Source organism: Phalacrocorax aristotelis, chromosome 26 (assembly GCF_949628215.1).
Source record: "Phalacrocorax aristotelis chromosome 26, bGulAri2.1, whole genome shotgun sequence".
Taxonomy (NCBI): domain Eukaryota; kingdom Metazoa; phylum Chordata; class Aves; order Suliformes; family Phalacrocoracidae; genus Phalacrocorax; species Phalacrocorax aristotelis.
Window position 1 is genome coordinate 3320662 of NC_134301.1, and position 22704 is coordinate 3343365.

The 22704-nt window shown below is 58.8% G+C and overlaps 1 protein-coding gene across 3 annotated transcripts; it reads left to right on the forward strand.

Moving 5' to 3' along the window:
- Positions 1-898: 898 nt before the first annotated feature.
- On the forward strand, positions 899-21917 carry GLI1 (GLI family zinc finger 1). Of its 3 annotated transcripts, none has more exons than XM_075075583.1 (12): positions 899-1353; positions 12394-12560; positions 13532-13627; positions 14906-15101; positions 15340-15502; positions 15609-15707; positions 15833-15973; positions 16601-16750; positions 17242-17406; positions 17841-18089; positions 18267-18546; positions 18915-21917. In XM_075075583.1, the coding sequence occupies exons 1-12, from the start codon at positions 899-901 to the stop codon at positions 21182-21184; spliced, it is 4431 nt and encodes a 1476-aa protein (XP_074931684.1). In that variant the 3' UTR covers positions 21185-21917. The 3 variants fall into 3 exon arrangements, with proteins under 3 accessions (XP_074931684.1, XP_074931683.1, XP_074931685.1); XM_075075582.1 differs by having other exon boundaries at positions 900-1353; positions 15606-15707; XM_075075584.1 differs by lacking the exons at positions 899-1353; positions 12394-12560 and adding an exon at positions 13717-13801 and having other exon boundaries at positions 13558-13627; positions 15606-15707.
- Positions 21918-22704: the final 787 nt, after the last annotated feature.

The window sequence follows — 22704 nt, forward strand, 5'->3', positions numbered from 1 at the left end:
CCTGTTCAGAATCCTGCCCTGCGGTGTCACTCTCACGAGCCGCTGCCAGACCACGGCGGCCCCTCCACATCACAGACACTGCGTGGAGTGTCAATGCCGCCCCCCCGCCCCCGCAGTTCCCCCCAAACCAGAAGCCGGCTCCGGGGCTCCTCAGCAGCATGCTGGGCAGAGCACCTCGCTGAAGCCACCATATCCCTTCGTCCCTGCCAGAGGTCTCTTGAGGGAGGTGGGTTTGCTCCTGCTAGGTGACGGTTCCAGTGCTGGGGAGGGCGGTCTCTGCTCAGTGATGCCCAGGGCACCGGTGCAGGGTCGGTCCGGGTCCCCAGCGGCATCCGGGCTACATGGGATGCTGAGGCCGTGCAGCCCTGTGGGGAGGTGTCAGCCTGAGACAGGCCACCTCTGCCCGCTCCCTCCCCTCAGCTACCTCGGGCCGCCTGCACAGGGAGCTCTGGCCTCTGCCAGCTGGGGCGATGGGAGGTGCTGGGACCTTGGTCCCCAGGCTGCCTCAGTGGGGCCAGGCTGGACACTGGGAGCATTGGCTGGTAGTTGCATGACCTGCGTGTGCTGTGTGCACACCGGTGTGCGATGCGCATGGGGAGGCTGTGCACGTGTGTCTGTTTATACGTGCACAAATGCATGTGTGCATGCTTCTGCACATGAGCGGACAAAGACACGCAAGTGCAGGGGTGTCTGTGCGTGTGTCTGCTATCTGCACCCTGTGTACTCGTGCACAGGTGCATGCACACGTGCCCGCCTCTGTGAGCGTGCAATTGTTGCACGTACATACACGAAGGCGCGCGAGCACCTGTGCCCGTGTGCAGGACCTGTGAGTGCACACACCCCTGTCCACGGACACGGGTGCACGTGTGAGCAGGGCGGCCCCCGTGCGGGACCCTGCATGTGCACGGACCACGCGTGCGGGGTGCGCGCGGCCCCCGCGCGTGTGCAGGGCCCTGGCGGGCGCTCGTGCCCCGCGTGCGCGCGTGTGCAGGATCCAGCCCGGGTTTTCGGAGTGGCTGGAGCCGCCGGCGCTCCCGGCCGGGGTCTCCGTCCCGAGCGCGCTCGGCGCCGCCGCCGCCGCCCAAGTTGGCGGAGCGGGACCCGCGGCTCCGCCAGTTTTGCCAGGACGCGCCGCCCTCGCGGGGCTCCGGCAACTTTCTCTGGGCGCCCGGGGCGGGCCGGGGAAGTGCGGGGGGCGCCGCGCCGTCCCGTACCGTCCCGCCCCGACCGCCAGGGTCCCCCTGGATGTGCCGCTTCTCGCCCGGACCGAGCCGCAGCTGCAGCCGCGGGAAGGGGGAGCGCGGAGCCGCGGGACCCGCCGCCGCGCCCGGCGCCGCTCGGAACCGCTCGGAGGTAGGAGCCGTCGGGCGGGTCGGGGCCGCGGGTAGGGGCTCGGGGCGCCCGCGGGCACCCGCTCCTCGGAGGAGGCGGGATGGCGCTAGACCCTCTGCCGGGCCGCGTCGGGGCCGTCCGGCTCCCGCGTCCCGTCGCCGCCGGGGGATGACCTCGACCGGGGCTCCCGGCGCGGGGCCCGGCGGGGCGCGGGCCGGGAGCGGGGTCGGACAGCGCGGGGCGGCCGAGGCCGTCCTGGGTCGGATGGGGCGAGTGCGTTCGGGGGCACCGGCAGCGCGCCCCGGCCCCGCCGCGCTCCCCGTCACGTACACTGGCGCTCACACCCACTCCCACGCCCTCACGCTCCCGCCGCGCTCCGTGCGCCGGGTGGGTGGGCTGCCCCGGCCGCGCCGCTGCTGTGCCCGCCCGGTGAAGCCTCTTGGAGCTCGGAGAGGGGAGGGCTGGGCTGGAGCAGGGTGCTGCAGGCTCGTGGGCAGGTAGCCCCGGCACCCTGCCCGGGTGGGGGGTGTTGGACGGTGAGCAGCGACCGGGTGGAAGTTGATGCCCTGGCCCAAGTGACGCAGCAGCTGCAGGGGTGTCGCCGGGTGCACATGGATGGTGAGCAGCGAGACCCGTGCTGCTGGTGCAAGCTCCTGGCCATTTGGAGCCCTCTTACCCTGGGCCAGTCCTGGTACGCACAGGCCTTCGCCAGCCACCTCGTGGGCCTCTGGACCCAGCTGCTTTGCCAGGACACAAGACTGGCTGGCCTAGCTTGTGTGTCCTGCAGCTGGAGCAGCTGGCTGTATCCCCCACCAACAGTACCCACCAAACCTGGGGCCCTGGGCGAGGCTCTCAGGGGAAGAGGGTTTGGCACTGGGGCAGTGGGTCCCCCTGCTCCCCTGACAGCCTGCTAGGCTGTGTTGGCAAGTATCTGGCAGGAGTGAGATGCAGGGGGGATTCAGCGCACCCCAAGGATCCTCCCAGAAACTGTGGTGAAATGCCCACATCCCGGCACACCTCAGCTTTCCAGCCTTCATCCCACGGGCCCTGGGGCTGCACTTCTTCCATCCCCATGTGGGCTGTAGCAGAGGGTGCCACAGAAACGTCCCACGCATGGGAAACCTTGTAGCTGAGCATGATGCCTCTACAGGCACAGGCCACCCTTTTTGGGGTCGACCAGAGAGGCCTGCAGGGGATACCCAAACTGCGTCAAGCCCTCAGTGATCCAGGAGCGCAGGAAGGCTAAAGGCAGAGGAAGCGTCACTCTGGAGAATTACCCTTTCTGTCTCATGGTGCTCTGGACCAGGCCCTGTGCACACCTGTGAAGTCCAGATGGTCCCTAACCAGAATGGGGGGCACTCAGCACTGCAGTGACAGTCTGAGGGCTGCACCTTTTCTATGAGGATGGAGAGGCAGGCAGCTGCCTCTGATTGGGGCTGGATCTCTGTGGCATTTGCATCTGTGTTTGGGGTTTGGGAAACTAGCAGATACTCCAGCCACAGCTAGGGTCCTGTGCCCAGCCCTGGAAGGGATGTGGGGGCCCGGAAGATGCTGCTGGATACCCAGATACCCGAGTTTTCCCCCACTCTGCTATATAGGCTGTGTGTGGCAAACCTGAGCTGATGGACACACCATCCTGAGGGTGGGCATTGGGTTTTGATGCAGGGATGGGTTGGGTGGAAGGGAAGAGGAAGCAGCTGGATGAAGTGTCTCCTTCAGAAATTCAGACCTAGGAAGACTTTCCGGTGTGGCTAGGTCTACTGTGTCCAGCTGAGGCAGAAGCTGCCTCTGTGGGAGACAGGATGGTGAAGGCACCTACTGTCCCCTCCGTGCTGTTACGGGTGTTTGAAGCTAGTTTATTGATGCACTTGTCTTTGCATTGTGTGAGCTGGGTTGGTCCTCACCCTCCCTTGAGCCTTTCCCCAGGACAGTGAAGGATACTGTTACTCAGAAAGGTTCTTTGAGGGCAAGGGGGTCTCCTGGAAGCTGAGACCCTGCAGCAGATCCACACGAAAACTGCCTGTGTCTGGTAGGACCCCCAAATTCCCCAACTACCAAGGATCCCAGCATTTCTGAGGAGACTGGTGCATGCTGACCTGAGCCCACCAGCGCATACCTTCATGCATCTGCCAGCCCAGCCGCTGCTGTGTGCATGCATGAGCTCCGAGTAATGCTTATGAGTGGACTTGTGAGGCCCTCTCAGCATCTGCTTGTAGCCAAGTCACTGGTTGCTTGGGGGCAGGGGGTCCTCATCTCCGCGATGTTTCAGGGTCTTTTCTATCACAAAGACCAACACAAATTCAGGAGCAGGTTGGGAGCTGAAGGTTGCCAGGCCCCCGTGGCTGGTCTAGTGGAACCGACTCAGTACTGCGTTCCCCTCATGGTGCCGGAGCTGGCTGAGCTGTGAGAATCTCCCTGGAGCAGGGAAGTTTCCATCCGGGGGAGTGAGTCAGCGCAGACACTTTGTGACGCGTGTTGTCATGTCAGGGCAGCCTGAGGAGAGGCGAGTGTTGATCTTGGGCTTGGAGGGGGATTTGTGGCTCGCTGTCCAGAATGTGTGAAGGGTGGGTAGGTGGATGGGCTGGAAGACATGAAGGCCCTTCTTCCAGTGCAACTGGGAGAAGCTGTTGGTGATATACCGTGGCTCAGGACTCCAGCTGCAGTGCTGGAGAGGCTGGTCAGCCCATAGTCCCTGGGGAATACCACTCTCTCCACCGCTCCAACATGCTGGACGAGTGTGCACACCCTTGCACATCTATGTACCTGCACAGGCATGCGCTCTCATGTACATGCATGTTCACATGCGTACAGACATGTGCACACCTATACTACATGCACATACCCATGTGTGGCATGGGTTTCACAAAAGGATATTTGGGTGGTGTCTTTCCTTCCTTCTGCAGGCCACTGGGCCTGTTCTTGTCTGTCTGTACTGACAAACTGGAACAGGGAAACCTTGAGTGTCTGTTAGTTGGTCAGAAAGCAGAGCTATCCTCCTTAGCCCCGAGTGTCCCTCAGGAGCATATATGTGTGTGCACGCTAGGGACATGTATACAGAGGGGCCTGTTTGAGTGTACATACCTGTACGCCTGTGTGCACGTTATCTGCCTGGTTTGGTGTCTTGCATCTGTGGTACTGGAGTCTCAGTCTGTGCCTCAGTTTGTCTTGTTATCTTCTCTGGGTGTATAGCAATCCCAGTGATGTGATAAATAACAAAGGCCCATTGGGTGGGTCCTGGGTGAGACGGAGGGGATTCTTTTACAGAAATCCTCACAGGAACACAGCAAGTGTACCCACCCCAGTACTTATGGCACATCAAAACCATTCAGAAGCTGCAGAATAGCAAGGTGAACAGCTGATAAAATAGCTGCCTCGGAGTGGGAACAAGCAGCAAAAACAGAGTCAGGTTTCAGCTCTGCTGCATCCGGGGCTGAGGCTGGGGTGGTGACGATGGTTCCAGCTGTGGTACAACCCCACTGCCAAGCTCCCATCCCTGATATAGGGGGAGCAAAGCCCTGGCCAATGTCCCCCATGGTGGCAGAGAACATGGCTCTTGGTGATGGGGTTGCTGTGTGTATGGACAGAGAGGGTCTCCAGTGGAGGAACAGGAGAGCAGGCATCTGTGCCACCCACTTCCACCAGTGGCAGATACTTTGGGAGAGACAGATGTGTCCCAGCAGGCAAGGGATCGCTGTGGCCTTTTGGGAGCAGCCTGAGGGCACTCCCACTACCACCTCTCAGCACACAGAGGGGGTCTCCTGCCTAAATCCCCAAGTGCTGTGCTTACCTTGCTCCACGCTCAGCATGTCAAGAGACAGGCAGTTCTACAGATTAGAAGGGATTGCTGTTGTATATCTAATCCTTCAATGACCGCCGAAGTCCCTGCCAGGTCCGTGCACATCCTCCTGTTCCCGTCTTCTGAGGAATCTTGCAGGATGGAGCTGTTGGGGTGGGAACGGGCTCGGTGTGAAATACCCTGATTGCAGTGGGAGGACAGATGACACTGCAGCCCACTGCCTGCCATGTCCTACCTTCTCTCCCTTGGGATGGCAGGATTTCCTTCATGTAACACAGGAGCATGCTGGGTTGGGGGTGATGTCTTGATGCCATGGGAAGGAGCTGTGCCTGGTGGGGGCTCCCACAGCCATGACTCAGAGCTGGGCTTTTATGGGTCCCACATGTTCAATTTTGCCATTTCCCTCCAGCACTGGGAAGGAAGGGGGAAGCATAAAAATTCCTTATAGCAGCTGCTGCCATGTGTGCACCCCCTTACCCCCACCCCAAAACCTTGCCCCCACCCACACTCCAGCCCAATGAAGGTAGGGGCTAGGGAAGTGTCTTTGTGTGAGCAATTTGCAGGGGTAGTGTGTGCTGGGGGCCAAAGCAAACAACATGCAAGCCTGCGACAATTGCCTGCCCTGGGACCACCTATCAAGCACCATCACTCCTGCCTGGCTTGCCACGGCTTCCTGAGTGGCTCAGCTTGTGGTTGAGGGCTGGCGGTCCCTGCTTTACTGGGGCAACAGCCGCTGGGAGCGTGGAGCTGTGAGCTCCCACCCTGCAGCCCTCCTCCATGGGCTGTCTCTGCCCTGGGATACACTGGAGACAGGGCAGACAGGGCTGCCTTCCCCTCTTCCCAAAGCACACGTGTGTTAGCATGTGTTAACATGTCTAGAGGCATGTCAGTGCATGGTCGTGAGTGGGTGTAGATGCATGTGGGAGCGAGGGGCTGGATTGTTTTGCCCCCTGCTGAGATGCAGTGTGTGTGTGGGTGGTGGTGTACCGTGGCTTGCGTAAGGCTGAGCTGCTGGAGGGATGGGTGGGCTGGAGAGGAACCTCTGGTCCTTACTGGAAGTGGTGTGAAGGGCAGAGAAGAATTTTGTCATGGGGTGGGGAATGAGGATGTGTTACATTTTCTGAAGGTGGCGGCCAGGGCTGGAGGAGGGAAGGAGGGAGAATGGAGTGGAGGATGTCCTGAATCCATCCTGGCATGGATGTCTCTGCCCTTTCCCTCCACACGTGTAACCTTCCCCCAAAGCTGGTTCTTCTCTGCCACATCTTTTCCAGACAAGGGACCACCTTGGAACGAGCTTGGCAGCCCACACCAGCATGGGATCATGACCCTGAATCATCCCCTTTCAGACCCCCTGAACCTGAAGCAATGCGCTTTGTGGCAGCTGCAGTCCTGGGCAGATTAGCTGCCCCATGCAGAGGAGCTTGGGCTCGCCCTAAAGGCCTGGCCTGATAGTGGGGTCAGATGCATAGTGAGGCAGCTGGGCGGGAGGGCTGCACGTCGGTTCTGCTGGACGCAGAGATGAGAAAGCGTGTGGGGTCAGGGGAAGCATCTCCCCAGTGCAGACTGGCCTGGCCCCAACTTGGTCCCAGGGCAGGGAAAAGGGTCTTCTTCCAGCAGGGAATTTCACCATCTTTACCCCACCATCAGTGCCGTTTCCCCACCCGCAACGGGTGCCAGCTGTGGCGCCTCGGGAGGCTGCAGGAGACGTCATAGCTGGGGAGGAGTGTGTTGACACTGCCAGACCCCCACCTGCCCTGGGAGGCACCTAGGATGTGTCCCCTTGATCCTGAACTGTTGGTGGCATGAGGGAGCATTGGGTCCCCAGTAGCTCTCTTCCAGCCTTGCTACTTTCACCTACATGCTGCAGCTCAGCCTGGCCCTCTGCCGTGGTCTGTGGCTGCAGAACGGCCCTGGCTGTGGCTCTGTCTGAGCTGCTGCCCCAGTGCAGGAAGACAGATATTAAGCCAGATCAATGTTTTTCCTAAGGCCCTGTAGGGTTAAACCAATTGGGCATGTGGCTGACCTTGGGTCACAAGACAGCTGAGATGAGGGCTGCTGGGGTGTCGGCAGAGCTCTGTGCCTGTCGTGGGCTCAGGGGTTTGCCTACCCGGGGGCTACAGCCCACCTTTCCTGAGGGGGTGAAACGGATATGCTGTGGTGGCCTTCTGGGGGCCCCACCCTAGGTCCTGCTGCACCACTGGACCCTGCTCTCTGTCTGCCTCTTCTCTCTGGTCTGGCACTCCGTTGACCCTCAGTGAGTAAGGGTTTGGGGTGACTGGGCCTGAAAACATAGAGCAGCTCCCTCTTAGCTACTGTTGTAGTTCCCGACATGCACATGTAGACAGGCACATATGCACATTGCATGGATGTGTAGACATGCACAAGCACATGTGCAAGCACGCATGCAAACACATCTGTGAGTACATACAAACAAGCACCCCCCCAAAATGTACTCACTCATAAACACAAATCCCTCTCCATACATGCAAACACATATGGCCAAACTTGTGCATTCACATACACGGTTACAGAAACACAGATGCCCCCACGCATGCACACACAGAGCCCTCCTCCAGGCCCCCCACACCCGGGGGCTGTGCTGGGCGGGTTGATGGATTGTGCCACACACAGTTCAGCGCTGCTGGTCTATCGGCTGGGATCTCGGCCGCACGGGCTAATCCAGCCCTGACATCACATTCCTCCACAGTGGGACTCCGCGGCAGTTAACCCTGCCGGGGCTGGGCCTGGGGCAGGAGATGATGGGGACAATGCCGAGGCGCAGACAGGGATCCCCGCCACCCCTGTGTGTGGGCTGGATGGCAGCCACTGTGCCGCAGCATACTGCATCCACTGCTGCAGGCTGGCGGGCCCCGGAGCTGCCAGAGGTGGCTGGGAGCAGGGAGTGTTCCCGGTGCAAGGCGGGAGCTGGCTTGGGGGTCTGCCCCATCACAGTGTGCGGCAGGGTGCAGCCCGCCTCCTCCTCCTCCTCCTCCTCCTCCTCCTTTTGCAGCCAGGTCTCCTAATGGTGTGCGATTTCCCTATCAGTGACTAGGTCTGTGTCTTCCCCTCCTTCCCGCCGTTTCTGCTCCAGCACCCATCAGTGCAGGCATCCTGACGGTCGTCCTGCGATACAAGCTCTCTACATCTCCTTTTGTGCCTTCTCCTCTGTCTCCTTCCCTTTCCCCCCTCCCGTTCTCCAGTGTCCTCAGGAAACTGGAGCCAGATGACAGGTTTTAGATGTGTTTGCAGGAAATAAAAGGCAAGGAGCTGGGGGGGAGGGGGATGGCCAGTCCTGAGCCCCTCCTGTGCAGCGTTTTGGTGTCTGGAGCCAGCCCTGCTTCAACTGCTCCTGCCGCTGGCTGCGCTCCTTGTTTTCTTGGCAGAGAGGAGGAGGAATGTGTTTCAGTTTGAGTTTCTTGGCAGGAGGAGACCGAGGGAAGATTCCCCTCAATCCCGGCTGCGCCTGGCTCTCAAATTTATGCCCATAGGCTGCGACTTGGGTGGGCCGCAGCGGTGTGCGGCAGGCGGGGGAGGCAAGCACGGCGGTGGGGGAGCCGCGGGCCAGTTCCCATTGGCTCCCGATGTCCCTGGCCCCCTCCAGCTTCCCCTGCTCAGGGGGCCACCAGGGTCTGGGGAGCCCCAGCGGACCCCATGGGCTGGGGGGGAGCATCCTGCAGCTGGGACCTGTGGGCCCTGGGCATTTTCTGCCTTGCGTAGCCACCCCCCCATGCTGGTGCTCAGCAAGGGGGAATGTGCGGGATCGGAGAGAGCCATGTCACCACTGTCATGCCTGCCTGGCACCCGCCTGTCTCCAGCCTGCCCCAGTAGCAGACCCAGACCTTGCCAGGCTGGGTCTGCTCGTCAAACTCCTCCCCTCTGCCTAGACCCAGGAAGCAGAGGCTGTCTTAGCACAGTGGGACCCCGTCCCTCCTGCTGTACCTAGGTGGCCAGTGACTGTGGGTGGTGGGGACCTGAGCCCCACTGAGCTGCCCTCAGTCCAGCATCGTGGCTGCTTGAGGGAGCACAGAGGGGATGCCACCCCAGGCAGGGAGATGGTGCGCAAGGCTGGGGAGTCCTGAGGCGGGAGTAATATGCCTTGTGCAATGTGCCTGTGTGTTCTCCATGTGTGTTGATATGCTGTGCCTGTTTGTGCTTTGTGTGCCCTCGTGTGCTCGATGCATATTTATGTAAACCTGTGCATATGCATGTGTTGTGTGCATGTGTGCTGTGTGCATGCACATGCAGCTTTGCATGTGTTCCATTGGACATACGTGTTCCCTGGTGTGTATAAGTGTTTGTGTGTGTGTACTGCTGTGTGCATGCCCATGGAGTTTGTGTGGTGGTCACTCTGTGGGTGTGTGCACATGTACTCTGTGAATGTGTGTGAATGTGTGTGTATATATGCAGGCAGGGAAATAGCAGGTGGTTGGCGTGGCAGAGGCTGGCACAGCTGTGCATAGCAAGGTGAATGGGGCTAGGGGCTAAGAGTTGGCAAGGTAGAGGGGACATCACAAAGGCTATGGGTGAATTAACCCTTTTCCTGGCCCCACAGATGGTGCTCCATCTGCTTGGAACTCAGGGCAGCAAGTCCCCAGTCCAGGCTGGGGTGGGGAGCTGTAGGCTAGTAGGAGCCAGATGGGTCCAGGGCAGAGCCCATCGTCCCATTGCTGCTGCAGCAGGTGGGTGTGCCTGCCTGAACAGGCACAGCCCTGCTCCCCTTCGGGCTGGCGTGGCTGCATATGGCTACTGCACTGCATGGTAGCAACCTGCCCGCTCTTGTATAGAGCGAGGAGCTGGTGGGCTAAGACGGTGGGTCTAGGTGCAGCCTGGGGGAGCTCAGATGATGGTTCTGGCGAGGGAGAGACAGGGGACTTTGGCTTTGCTGAACTCCAGCACCCCGCCATCATTGCCTAGCTGCAAATGTGCCTCTGCAGATATGTGCAAATGTATGTTCATGCACCTGTGTGTGTGTGTGTCTGTGCACATGTGAATAGCTGTGTGCGCAAAGGGCTGGGGGGTTTTTGCTGCGGTTGACTCCACAACTAGACAAATGTCTGTGAGGGACTTGCAAAGGCTCTCTTCATTAGATGTTGCGGCTGGGGTAGGGGGCAGGTGGGAGACTTCCCCTAGAGCTAATCCCCCCAGTCTTTGCTGCAAGGCCCAGGTCCTGTAGGCAGGTAAGACGCCCCTCCTCTGCGGCCCCCTCTCCCCCCTCCCCCGCCGGGTTCCCCAGCACCACCACCTTCCCGGGTACCTCCCTCCCCCTTTGCCTGCCCCGCTGCCCCCCCCCCCCCCCCCCCCCCCATTCTTCCTGGCTGACACTCTCACAAAGCCCTGAGACAAGCTTTCAAAGGGGCAACTCATGCGGAAGAATTGCTGCCCCCCTTCCCCCCCCCGCCCCCCGTGCTCCAAACGCAATCCGGCACTTTCCCAGCGGGGTGAGGGGCTCCCACTCCCCCAGACCCCTTGTTTGGGGCGATTCCCTTGGTCTGTCAAAGGGGGAGGCTGAGGGGGCAGGAGGCCTTGTTCCCAGCGCCACCCACACATGCCTCTCCCTCACCCTGTGGTTGTTTCTCCTTCCAGAGCCTCTGTCCTTCATGTAAGCCCTGGAGGGTCTTGGGGCAGGACAGTGGCCATGGGTGGGGATGGGGCTGTGGGCCAGGACCTGGGTGCAGAGGCGGACTGCACAGCCACGATTAGAGATCTGACTATGGGCAGGGCCAGGCAGAGTGGCAGGTGGAAATGGGACCCAGGCACAGGGCAGGAACCTGCAGGCCTGGATGTGACAGTGGGCTGGGCTGAGCCCTGTGGGCAGGGGTGCAGTGTGTGGGTGGGACAGGGCAGGGTTTTGACCTGCAGGCAGGGTGGGGACCCATGGCAGGGCTGGGTGGGACCTGCAGATGCTGCAGGGACCCAGCAGGAGGGCAAAGCAGAGTGCCAGCTCCGGTCCTTTGACCAAGAATGGTTCTAACCATCTGTGCCTTTGTTTCCCCTTTCAGCAGTTAGGGCTTGCAGTTTTTATATCTATGTGTGTGCTTGAGTGCAGATGTTTGCGTGGGTGTCTGGGTGCACATGGGTGTATTTCATTCACCCTGAAACAGACACTGCAGTGGGCTTGGGACTCTTGCTGGGGCAGGACCCTCTTAGTACAGCACCAAGTACAAGGGCACCTTGCTAAGTTGGTATCTGGGGATGCTAGTGATGGGTGACCGCAGGGTACCCTGCAGCAGTGTCACCGCTTGTGCAAAGCTATCGGAGATGGCCTTGAGGTGGGCAATGGTCTGATCTGAGGTCCTTGTGCTTGGGGTGTGTTACCTTCCCTGTGCTGGTGCCACAAGAGCCTGGGGTCCTGCCCAGCACCAGGAGCATGGGGACAGACATGCTTGCTTTGGAGGGGGTGGCGGGTGGCCTTCAAGTTTGGCCAGGTAGCTTTGGTGACACAGAGCTGCCGTGACTTGTGCCTCCTGCCCCCACCCAGCCTGCCGGAGGCATGCAGTTTTCTGCATGGTTTATGTCTCTGCAATGTCAGCAAGAGAGGAGTGGGATGTGGGGGGTCGGCACCCTGGCCACACAGACATCTCCTCTTGCACCAACCCCTTCTCCCTTCCAGGTACATACAGGCCTGTGCCCCAGGTGAGGAATGGCCTCCAGCTCCAGGAAGAAAGTGGGAGCCCTTAGGGAAGGGGAGGCCACCGTAATGGGAAGGGAGCACCAAGATGTGTACGTGTGGGAGAGGGCAAGGGAAAATGCCAGGGGCCACCGTGGCAGAGCAGGGGCCCCCAAAGTTTTTGGGTACGCAGAGGAGTTCATCGGTGGTTGCGGCTGAGTCAATGCACCTAGCCCAGTTCCTCAGCCTATGAACCTCGTTTGTGACTGTGCCCCAAAATGGGGGGGAGAGAGTTTCCCCCTTTGTCACCTGCCCTTCCCGCCTTGGCAGTGCCCCTGGGACCTCCCTTTGCCGTGGGCCCGGGGCAGAGGTCTGTGTTGGGGGCTGCCGCGAAGCGGCGGGCACAAAGCGCTGCGGTGCGGCGCGACGGTTCAGGCTGTGGGGTGCGGGGCGGGGCGGCGCGGGGCGGGGCGGGGGCCCCGGGAGAACCTCCGGGCCGGGCGGGCCCCTGCCGCGGCGGATGGGGCGGCCCGGGCGGTCCCGCGGTGCTGCGGCGCCCCCTGGCGGGCACGGGGCAGCGCCGGCCGCCGTCGGGCGCGGGGGTCCGGAGGGCGCGGGGCTCGAGGGCCGGGAGGCAGCTCACCCTCGTTCTCCTCAGGCCCCGACCGGCTCCAGCCCCTCGGCGAGGACCAGATGTGCTCCTGAGCCTGGCCAGGCCCCACGACGATATGTTCAACCCTGTCAGCCCCCCAGCCACTGGCTATGCTGAGCACTGCTGCCTGCGCCCACCACACGGACCAGCCCCGGGTGCCTCAGGACCACAAGGTTGGTCATAGCCCCCTCGTCCTGGCCAGTGCTTGGGCCTGAGTGGTGCCTGGCATGGGCGTGAGGGGTACCTGCCTTCAGATTCAGTCATTAGGTTCAGGGATGCCCTGGGGATTTCCTCTCCTCCTTGTGCCACCCACCCTAATGCGTCTTCCTTTGGTTTAACGTGGTCAAGTGCCAGGTCCTGCACTTTGGTCACAACAGCCCCACGCAACGCTACAGGCTTGGGGAGGAGTGGCTGGAGAGCTGCCTGGAGGAGAATGACCTGGGGCTGTTGGTTGGCAGCTGGCTGAATACGAGCCAGCAGTGTGCCCAGGTGGCCAAGAGGGCCAAACAGCATCCTGGCTTGTATCGGGAATAGTGTGGCCAGCAGGAGCAGGGAAGTGATTGTGCCTCTGTACTTGGCACTGGTGAGGCCGCACCTCAAATCCTGGGTTCAGTTTTGGGGCCCTCAGGACAAGAAGTACATTGAGCTGCTGGAGCGTGCCCAGAGAAGGGCAATGAAGTTGGTGAAAGATCTAAAGAGCAAGTCTTTTGAGGAGAGGTTGAGGGAACTGGGGTTGTTTAGCCTGGAGAAGAAAAGGCTGAGGGGAGACCTTATCGCTCTCTACAACTTCTGAAAGGAGGTTGTACTGAGGTGGATGTTGGCCTCTTCTCGCAGGTCACTAGCGAGAGAACGAGAGGAAAGGGCTTCAAGCTGCATCGGGGAGGTTTAGATTGGATATTAGGAAAAATTTCTTTACTGAAACAGTGGTCAGACATTGGAACAGGCTGCCCAGAGAGGTGGTAGAGTCGCTATCCTCGGAGGTATTTAAAAGACGTGTAGATGTGGCACTTTGGGACAGGGTTTAGGAGACATGGTAGTGTTAGGTTGACAGTTGGCCTTGATGATCCTAGAGGTATTTTCCAACCCTAACGATTTTATCATTCTGTGATTCTATGATTCCCATCTTTCTCTTCCCCTCTGCCAGGACTTGATTTCCCCTTATGCCATCAGTCAAACCTCATGAGCAGTCACCGTGGTTATGGGTTGGTGCCAGGAACCGAGCACCCAGGCAGTGGTGACGGTAAGTCTCCAGTCTTGGGAGGGCATGGGGCAGGTAGGGGTTCTACAAGAGGTTTAGGCATCTCCTGGGGATTGCCTTGATTTTGTCAGGAGTGCAGGGGTGTGTGCTGAGGTGGCTGGGCAGTGATGGGGACAGTGGTGCCTGTGATGAGAGAAGAGGCTGCTGGAACTTCAGGTATCTTTCTTGGAACACTGATGCCTATGTGTACAGGAGGATTTGTGTTGGCTGTGGCCAAGGGGATTGGGCACTGGTCTTGGGATGATATCAGCGTAGCAGGGAGTATGTATGTGTCAAGGGGTTCAGGTAACCTCTAGGAACATTGGTGGCTGTGGTAGGGAGGGGGGACACTTTTGAACCTTGCCACAGTCGAAAGCCAGCAACAAGTATAAATTGGGAGAGGAGTGGCCGGAGAGCAGCCCTGCAGAGAGGGATCAGGGGGTGCTGGTTGACAGCAAGCTGAAGTCAGCAGTGTGCCCTGGCAGCCCAGAGGGCAAACTGCATCCTGGGGTGCATTGAACGCAGTATCATCAGCCATTCAAAAGAGGTGATTATCCTGCTGTATTGAGTGTTGGTGCAACCTCACCTCGGGCACTGTTTGCAGTTCTGGGCCCCACCATTTGAGAAGGATGTGAAGGTCGTCAAACGCATCCAGAGGAGGGCAGCAAAGCTGGTGACAGGGCTGGAAGGCATGCGTTGTGAGAAGTGGTTGAGGACTCTGGGTTTGTCTAGTTTGGAGAAAAAGAGGCTGAGGGGTACTGCATTGCACTCTCCAGCTTCCTGAGGAGGGCATGTGGAGAGGGAGGTGCTGATCTCTTCTCCCTGGGATCCAGCGATAGGACATGTGGGAATGGCTCAAAGCTGCATCACGGGAGGTTTAGACTGGACATGAGGAAGCTTTTCTTTACCGAGAGGGTGGTCAAACATGCCACCCTAATGGGTGGACAATACCTTAATAACATGCTTTAACTTTTGGTCAGCCCTGAATTGGTCAGGCAGTTGCACTAGATAATCATCATAGGTTTCTTCCAACTCTATTCTATTCTAATTCTATTCTAATTCTATTCTAATTCTACTCTCATTCTTCTCTCTTCTCTTCTCTTCTCTTCTCTTCTCTTCTCTTCTCTTCTCTTCTCTTCTCTTCTCTTATCAGAAGCTAATTGGCACACTCAGGGTACTCCTCCAGGCTCCAAAGCACCAGGCTTGTGTCCTTGGGGGTTTCTTCAGCCTCCTAGGACCCATGCTGAGAGGAGTGCCCCCCACTCTCTGCTGCCATCCCAGGCTCACGGTTCTCAACACCCCGTGGTGCAGGCAAACTGGGCAAGAAGCGGGCACTGTCCATCTCACCCCTGTCAGACTCTAGCATTGACCTGCAGACGGTAATCCGCACCTCACCCAACTCTCTCGTTGCGTTCATCAACTCCCGCTGTGCCTCTGCCAGTGGCTCCTATGGCCACCTCTCCATCAGCACCATCAGGTGGGCACCAGACTTCAGCCCTGCTGGCATGCATGCAGCCTGTCAGTCAGGGAGCCTGAATGCCGATTCCCAACTTGGGGAGTGTCTGGGATGAGGGCTAGGGAAGGTGGGAGCAAAGTGGGATGGTGGGTTAGGGAAGGAGGGGCTGGGAGTTCAGACATCTGGGTTCCCTGGCTCAGAAGACCTAAATTTCTCTCCTCTGATGGTGTCATCTGCTCATCCCTCTTGCTCTTTGCAGTCCATCAGTGGGGTACCAGAGTCCACCGGGTCAGCAGAAGGGCCAAGGTCACCTGTACAGTCACACCCCCCCCCCCCCCCCATGTAGCTCCCATGAACACCTGTCCACCCGCCCTGGGCTCCTGCACCATGCCCCAGCTCGTGGGACCCTCAAACACTGCCAGGTAAGGGGGCCTTGCATCCATATAAGTACTGCATCACATATAAGCGGTGGTCCAGTGACCATCTCAGTGCTGACTGCTTTCCACCTTCCGCCTGCCCCGGTAGCAGCTAAAGTTGGAGTGGAGCCTCACCAGCCCTCTGACTGCCAAATATCCAGAGGAGAGGTCTGAGGGTGACATCTCCAGTCCAGCTTCCACAGGCACCCAGGTATTCCTCAGGCCTTGAGAACCCCCACTTCCCCAGGGCTCTACGCTCCTCTCTGGCACCACTCTCAGTAACAGGGAGCATGAAGGGTCATACCTGGGAATGCTGATCTGGCTATGCTCTTCTAGGACCCCTTGCTGGGGATGCTTGATGTTCGGGAAGATCTGGAGAAGGAGGATGGAAAACCTGAGTCTGAGACTGTGTATGAAACCAATTGCTACTGGGACGGCTGTGCCAAGGAGTTCGATACGCAGGAGCAGCTCGTGCATGTGAGTTAGGTCCTGCCTGGTACACCCAGTATCAGAACCTGCCCTCAGGCTGCTCACTGACATCCCCCTGTGTCAACCCACGACTCCTACTCTAAGACTGTCCTATACTGGGCAGCTGCCCTGTCTCCCCCACCCTGAGAACTCACCACACAGGTGCACGATGTTGGAAGTTGCCCCTCAGAAGGGAGCGACATGCATCCACCACTTCTTGTGGGCAAGTTCTTTGTGACCCTCCCATACCATATCCCGAGGGGGAACACCCAGTCTGGCCTTCCTCACCCCTGGGGCAGCTCTCCTGAATCACTGGTGCATCCAGACTTCCTCCTTTGCTCTATGTGTCCCTCCAGATACTCCAACTCTCCTATATCTCCTTGACCACACCTCAGACCACCTTGACCCATATGTCTTCTCTTGGTCCTCCCAAAGTAGCCCCCAGCCATCTCCTGTATCCCCTGCATCCTCTAGACACCATCTGCCCACTCCGTTTTCCACTAACCTCTGGTGTCTCCACCTGCCATCCCAGTCCCTCTATGTCCATTTTTCCCATGACATTCTCTTAAGACACCTGTATCTCCCTGACCCTTGGTGCCCTCCCCAATGCCACCAGTGATGCCCCTCTCTCCTCAGCACATCAACAATGAGCATATCCATGGGGAGAAGAAGGAGTTTGTGTGCCACTGGGCAGCATGTTCCCGGGAGCAGAGGCCGTTCAAGGCTCAGTACATGTTGGTGGTGCACATGCGACGTCACACAGGCGAGAAACCTCACAAATGCACGGTGAGCTGGCATGAGCCTTTGCAAAGCTGTGGTGTCTTGCACCAGGCAGAGCTCTGGGCACGGTGCGAGCTGGCTTGTCTGGTACATGGCATTGAGGGGGACATGTGATGGGAGAAATGAAGTGGGACAGACAGGGTGGTTGGGAGCATGGTAGTGCATGATAAGAGTGGTGTTCGTGTGTGGCAGACCAGAGCCCGTGTGATCAATGGCATGGCAGAGATGCACATGAGGTAAAGAGGTATGTAGCGGGCTGGGTACAGCACGGCCGTCTGGCCAGTGCATAGTGAGGTGGCGTGACGTAGGCCAGAAGGGTAAACGGCTGTGCAGTGGTATGAGGACATGAACCTGAAGGAGGTCAGGTGCGTTTTATGTTGTTTGGGAGGTGTGATATGTGTCCATGGCAGATGTGCCGTGGGTAGGTGGTGTGGGGGTGATGTGGTACAGGGTCTGTTGAAGGTATGTGGCATATTTCACCCTGCTTGCCTGCACAGTTCGAGGGCTGTAACAAAGCCTACTCGCGCCTGGAGAACCTCAAGACGCATCTGCGCTCACACACGGGTGAAAAACCCTACGTGTGTGAACACGAAGGTTGCAACAAGGCCTTCTCCAATGCTTCTGACCGGGCCAAGCATCAAAACCGCACTCACTCTAACGAGGTACAGACACATCTGGGGCTCTTTGCACCCCTTTGGGCTCTCCATATGTCTCCTGATTAGTCCCGTACTCTGAAAACTCCCTGCATCCCTGCTTTTTTTTTCCTGTGTGCCCCAATTCTCTCCTTGCCTGCTCTAATATAGAGCAGGCAAGTCCCCCTGCTCCTTTCTTTGGTCACCTTTACCCCCTGCCCCACTCCTGTGGAGCACTGTCCTTGCATTCTCCCTCAGGCCCTGATGTAGCACCTAACATGCCCCCTCCAAGGGGACTCAGCCTCTTTGATCCTTTCCCACCCTCAGTTCCCTCAATTCTTGGACCTATTTGAGAGGGAGGGGAGCGGGATTTATTTCATGCCCAGCTGGTACTTTGTTGTGTGTGGGGGTACCTGGTCAGAATTAACAGCTTCCTCCTCCATGTCTACCTTTTTCCCCTGCAGAAGCCTTATGTGTGCAAGATTCCAGGCTGCACCAAGCGCTACACGGACCCCAGTTCCCTGCGCAAACATGTGAAGACGGTGCATGGCCCTGACGCCCATGTCACCAAGAAGCACCGAGGGGATGTGGTGCCAGGCCGTGCACTGCCTGCCCCCAGTGGCGCCCCAGACATGAAGCAGGAGAAAGACACAAACGGCCCCACTGAGGCTCAGAAGGATGACAGCAAACTCTTGGTGCCTGACTTGGCCTTGGTAAGGAGCTGGGGTTGTGATGACGGAGGGAGGCCTGGCCAGGCCTGTCGGAGGAGTCAGTTTGTATGGTAGGGGAGTCATCTCCACATCTGTCAGGGTGTGGGCTCACAGGTTGCATTAGGTGTGTAGTGGATATCTCACCTCTTTTCCTTGGTTAATGTTTTGGCTACTTCCCAGAAGCCGCAGCCCAGCCCAGGTGGGCAGTCGTCATGCAGCAGCGACCACTCCCCACTCGGCAGCACTACCAACAATGACAGTGGGGTGGAGATGGCAGGCAACGCAGGTGGGAGCTACGAGGATCTGTCCACACTGGAGGACGTGGTGCCCGGTGAACCCATGGGCACCTCAGGGCTCATGGCCCTCCACAAGCTAGAAAATCTTCGCATTGACAAACTGAAGCAGATGAGGAAGCCATCAGCTACCAAGGGCCTGAATTTGCCAGCCATCCCTGGAGCCGGTGAGACTGTGGTTCCCTCCCACCCGGATGTCAGGCCAGTCCAGTGGGCACTGTGTCAAGAGAGGTCTGGCTTGCAGCCAGAGAGGTTTCCATACCTTCCTTTCACTAGTGGTGGACCCCCACATCTGGGCTGTGCCCCATCTTTGGACTTGATGATCTTAAAGGTCTTTTCCAACCTAAGTGATTCTAAATGATCTTCTGTCCCCTCTTTGTTACCACCACTTGACTCTGCTTCCTGTCCTCACAGGCACTAATCACGGAAGAGGCCACTTCCTGGTACTGGAGGTGGCTGCCTGTTCCTCCTCTGACCACTGGTGCCACACTGTGTCCTGAGTGCCCTGGTGTAACTCGTCCTTTTCTTTCCTCAGGCCTGCCTGGGGAGGTGCCTGGGATCTCTGTGCCGCCGCCACCTGCCTCTCACAGGCGCATTGTGGAGCTGTCAGCAGCAGAGATGGGCATGCCACTGAACGAGCGCCGGAGCAGCGCCACCAGTACTGTAAGCTCAGCCTACACCGTGAGCCGGCGCTCATCCTTGGTGTCCCCATACCTGGCTGGGCCATGTCTGGGCGAGGCGGGGGCAATGCCTGGTGGGGCAGGCCTGGCAGATGCCTATGAACCCATCTCTCCGGACGAGTCGCGACGCTCCAGTGATGCCAGCCACTGTGGAGGGCTGCCAGGTGTGGGCAGCCTTACCCCAGCCCAGCGTTACCGTCTCAAGGCCAAATATGCTGCAGCCATAGGTGGCCCACCCCCAACTCCACTGCCTAGCGTGGAGCGGGTGGGCATGGGTGGCCACAGCAGCTTACCTGGGGACCACATTGGGCCAGCCGAACCCCACTTCCTTGCAAACGGTTTGCTGCGAAGGCACAGTTCCAATGACTACCGTGGCTATGCAGGCAGTGTTCCCCCTCACCTGGTGCCTCGGAATGGCATGCGGCGGGCCAGTGACCCTGCCCAGAGCACAGCCAACCCTCATGCTGTGCCCAAGGTGCATCGTTTTAAGAGCATGGGTAACGTGAATGTGCCAGGAGTGGGCCGAACTGCTCTGCAGCCCCTGGGTGCTTCTGATGCCAACCTTCAGCGCCATGTCTTCTCCCCACGCCCACCCAGCATCAGTGAAAATGTCTTCCTGGAGAGTGTGAGCATAGAGGGCCTTGGCCTAGGCACGGAGTCTGGCTTGTTAGAGATGGAACAATACTGGAACTACCCCGAGGAAAGCTTCCCATGCCAGGGGACAGGTGTGGAGCTCCAGTGTGAAGGCCTCTATGGCAGCACTCGCCGGACCATGGCGGGTATGCAGCTGAACCCAGGAGGGCACGGGGACATGGAGGAGGGGTTGCTTCAGTCCGAGTTCTCCCTCCATCAGTGCCAAATGAACCAGCGCTTCACAAGTACGCATGCTGGCAACGGGACCATGCCAGCTCCTTGGGATGAACCTCCCCAAGGCAATCTGGAGATGAATTCTGAGCAGTCAAGTGTCAGTGCCTCTGCTGCTGCCACGTCTGGGCCGCACTGTCTCCATCAAAGTACTGAATACCCACTACCCAGTTCCTGTGGGCAGCAACCCAGACTTGCGAGTTCATGCCAGGATGGTGGATTTTCTGGGGGGCATCGGCTTAACCGACTGCAGATCAAATCTGAGCAGCGTTACCCAGCACCTGCCCCAGCCCTCGCTCCCTGCCAGAATGCCAAGCTTGCTGGGCCCATGCAGCCTCCTGCATCATTTGGCCAAGCCATGAATGTAGGGCCTGGTGTTTACCCATGCGAGGAACAGGCACCTGTCAGTTACATGGGCATGTTGAGCCTGGGCACTAGAAGAGCTCAGACCCCCACTATGCAGACCAAAGAAGTGATGGTCCGTAGCTATGTGCAGGCCCAGCAGGCTCTGGTGTGGGGAGATCAACTAGCCTCCAGGGGAGGGGAGGCTGGCATGGGGCTGCGCAGTGAAGCTGGGCAATGCCAAGCGATGCAAGCATCGCTGTACCTCAGCCCCAAGTACTCTGGTTACCAAGCCAAACCAGATCACCTGCAGGGTTTGGCAGAGACCCAGCACCTCCTGACCACCCCATGCTTCAACCCAGAGATGGTGCCACACCCACCTGGTGGCCCTAAGCCACCGGGTCACCAAAACAATCTGAACTATGTGGACAACCTGGCTCAGCCAAGCCACCCCTATGAAGGTGTGGAAGCCAGCTCCCGGCGTGTACTTCGCTTGCCCCCTGCCCGCCCCACACCTGAGGGGCCCAGTAATGCTCTGCTCTGTTACCCAGGGCAGGGCACACACGTGCAGGCGGGCAAAGGTGGGCATAAGCTGCTGGGCCAAACAGCAGTGAGCTGTGGGAGCCCCGAGAATTATGGTGGGAGCTTGGAAGGACTCAAAAGCAGCTCATATTACTACCTGGGTTCAGGGGAGCAGGTGGCCAACAGCCTGGACTCCCTGGACCTGGAGAATACGCACCTTGACTTTGCTGCCATTGTGGAAGATCCAGACGCACCTGCACTGCTGCCTGGGCCCCCAAGCCCTGTGGGTGGCCTTCTGCTTCCTGCATCTGGCGGTGCCAACATGGCTGTGGGTGACATGAGCTCCATGTTGAGCACTCTGGCAGGGGAGAGCCATTTCCTCAACTCCCTGTCCTAACTAGGAGGCACCAGCCGTCAGGTGGGCATGTCTGCAACCAGGGCAGGCCCAAGCCATGTTTGGGCAGAGGTGTGAAATCCCTTCTCACATGCAGATTCATGCCTGATGCGGGCAGGGGAAGGGGGAGAAAGACCCCGAAGTCTCCCCTTTTCCAGTCTGTGAGTGTCAGGCTCTTCCAGGGGAGTGATGTTTCTGGGTCTTAAACACAGCTGCAACCCTGATCAGGTGCTTCAGGTCATCACTTGGGGGGGGGAACTGGTTTTACTGAGCCCTTCCATTCCAGTGCCTGGAACTTTTCCATTGGAACTTTTCCATGCCTCCCTTGGCCCTCTGGACAAGGTGGCCCTGTGCAGTCTTAATGTTGAAACCAAAGAGTTCCACCCTCCTCAGCCCTGTGGGCAGGCCCCGTCCCTATATTCCCACTGCCTGCATCGTGTTGTCGTGTCTGTCCCCTCCCCCCTCCCCCCCAAATCCCAGTCTCTGTCAGGAGTGCAATCACTCCTTACTTGGCAAGTGCCCCCCCTTCCATCTTGCTCAAGGAGTAAGAAGGGGGAGGCAATTCTCCACCACAGGGATGGGGTGGGGGTGGCTCGGGGTGCCTGGCACTGCCTGTGTTCCTCTGTACAAAGTGTGCATATGTGTATGTCTCTCCTGTGGGTGTTACCCCAGTCTTTCTTTTGTCTGGAAGAAGCAGCAGTGCCTCCCCTCCCCATTAAACCCTTTCTCAGGGGAGCATGAGGTGTGTGCCTTTTTTTTATCCCTGCAGATGGGCTCCAAGGTGGACCCCTGTGCCAGGTGCTGTATAGCTCCCCCCCGCCCCCTCCCTCATCAGGGATCAAGACCTACTTGTGCCTGGCCCTGCAGGAGCACCCCTCATCTTGGACTGGGGATCCAGCCGTGGCACGTGCTGCACAGGCCAACCACGCACTGATTCCCACAGCAGGGGTGGGGGGAGGAAAGGGCAGTGCTGCCCCCGTATTGCACACTTGGCAGCACTGAACAAAAGCACTGGCAGAAGTGCAGTGAGACCCATGTACACTTGGAGGCATAGTCTAAAGGCATGGCTCGGTGCTTCTGGGGCTATGCCTGGATCCAAGGCTTTTCCTTCAGACCATCTTGGCACTTCTGGGGCCTACCCTGGGCTCTTCCTTGGGCATTGGGGCACTACTTTGGTTCTCCTAAGGCTGCTCTGTGTGCTGGGGACTCTCTAGGGTCTCTGGGACTGTTGAGGTGTGTTTGGGGCTGCTCTAGGGCTTTTCTGGGATCCCTGGGTGGCCTTCTGATGGCTGTGAGCTGCTATGCGTTCTCCAATGTTCTTTCTGAGGGCTGCCTTGCTGCCTGTGCAAGCTGGCTGGGCTTCCTAAGGCCCCCAAGAGCGCACTCAGTGTCTTCAGGGCAGCACTGGGCATTTCAAACCTATAAATTGGATGGTTTAGGCTGTCCTCGTGTCTCTGGGGATGCTCTGGGGCTCTTTCAAGGCTGTTAGTACATTGCTGGGACTGTTCTCCAGGTCTCTGAGT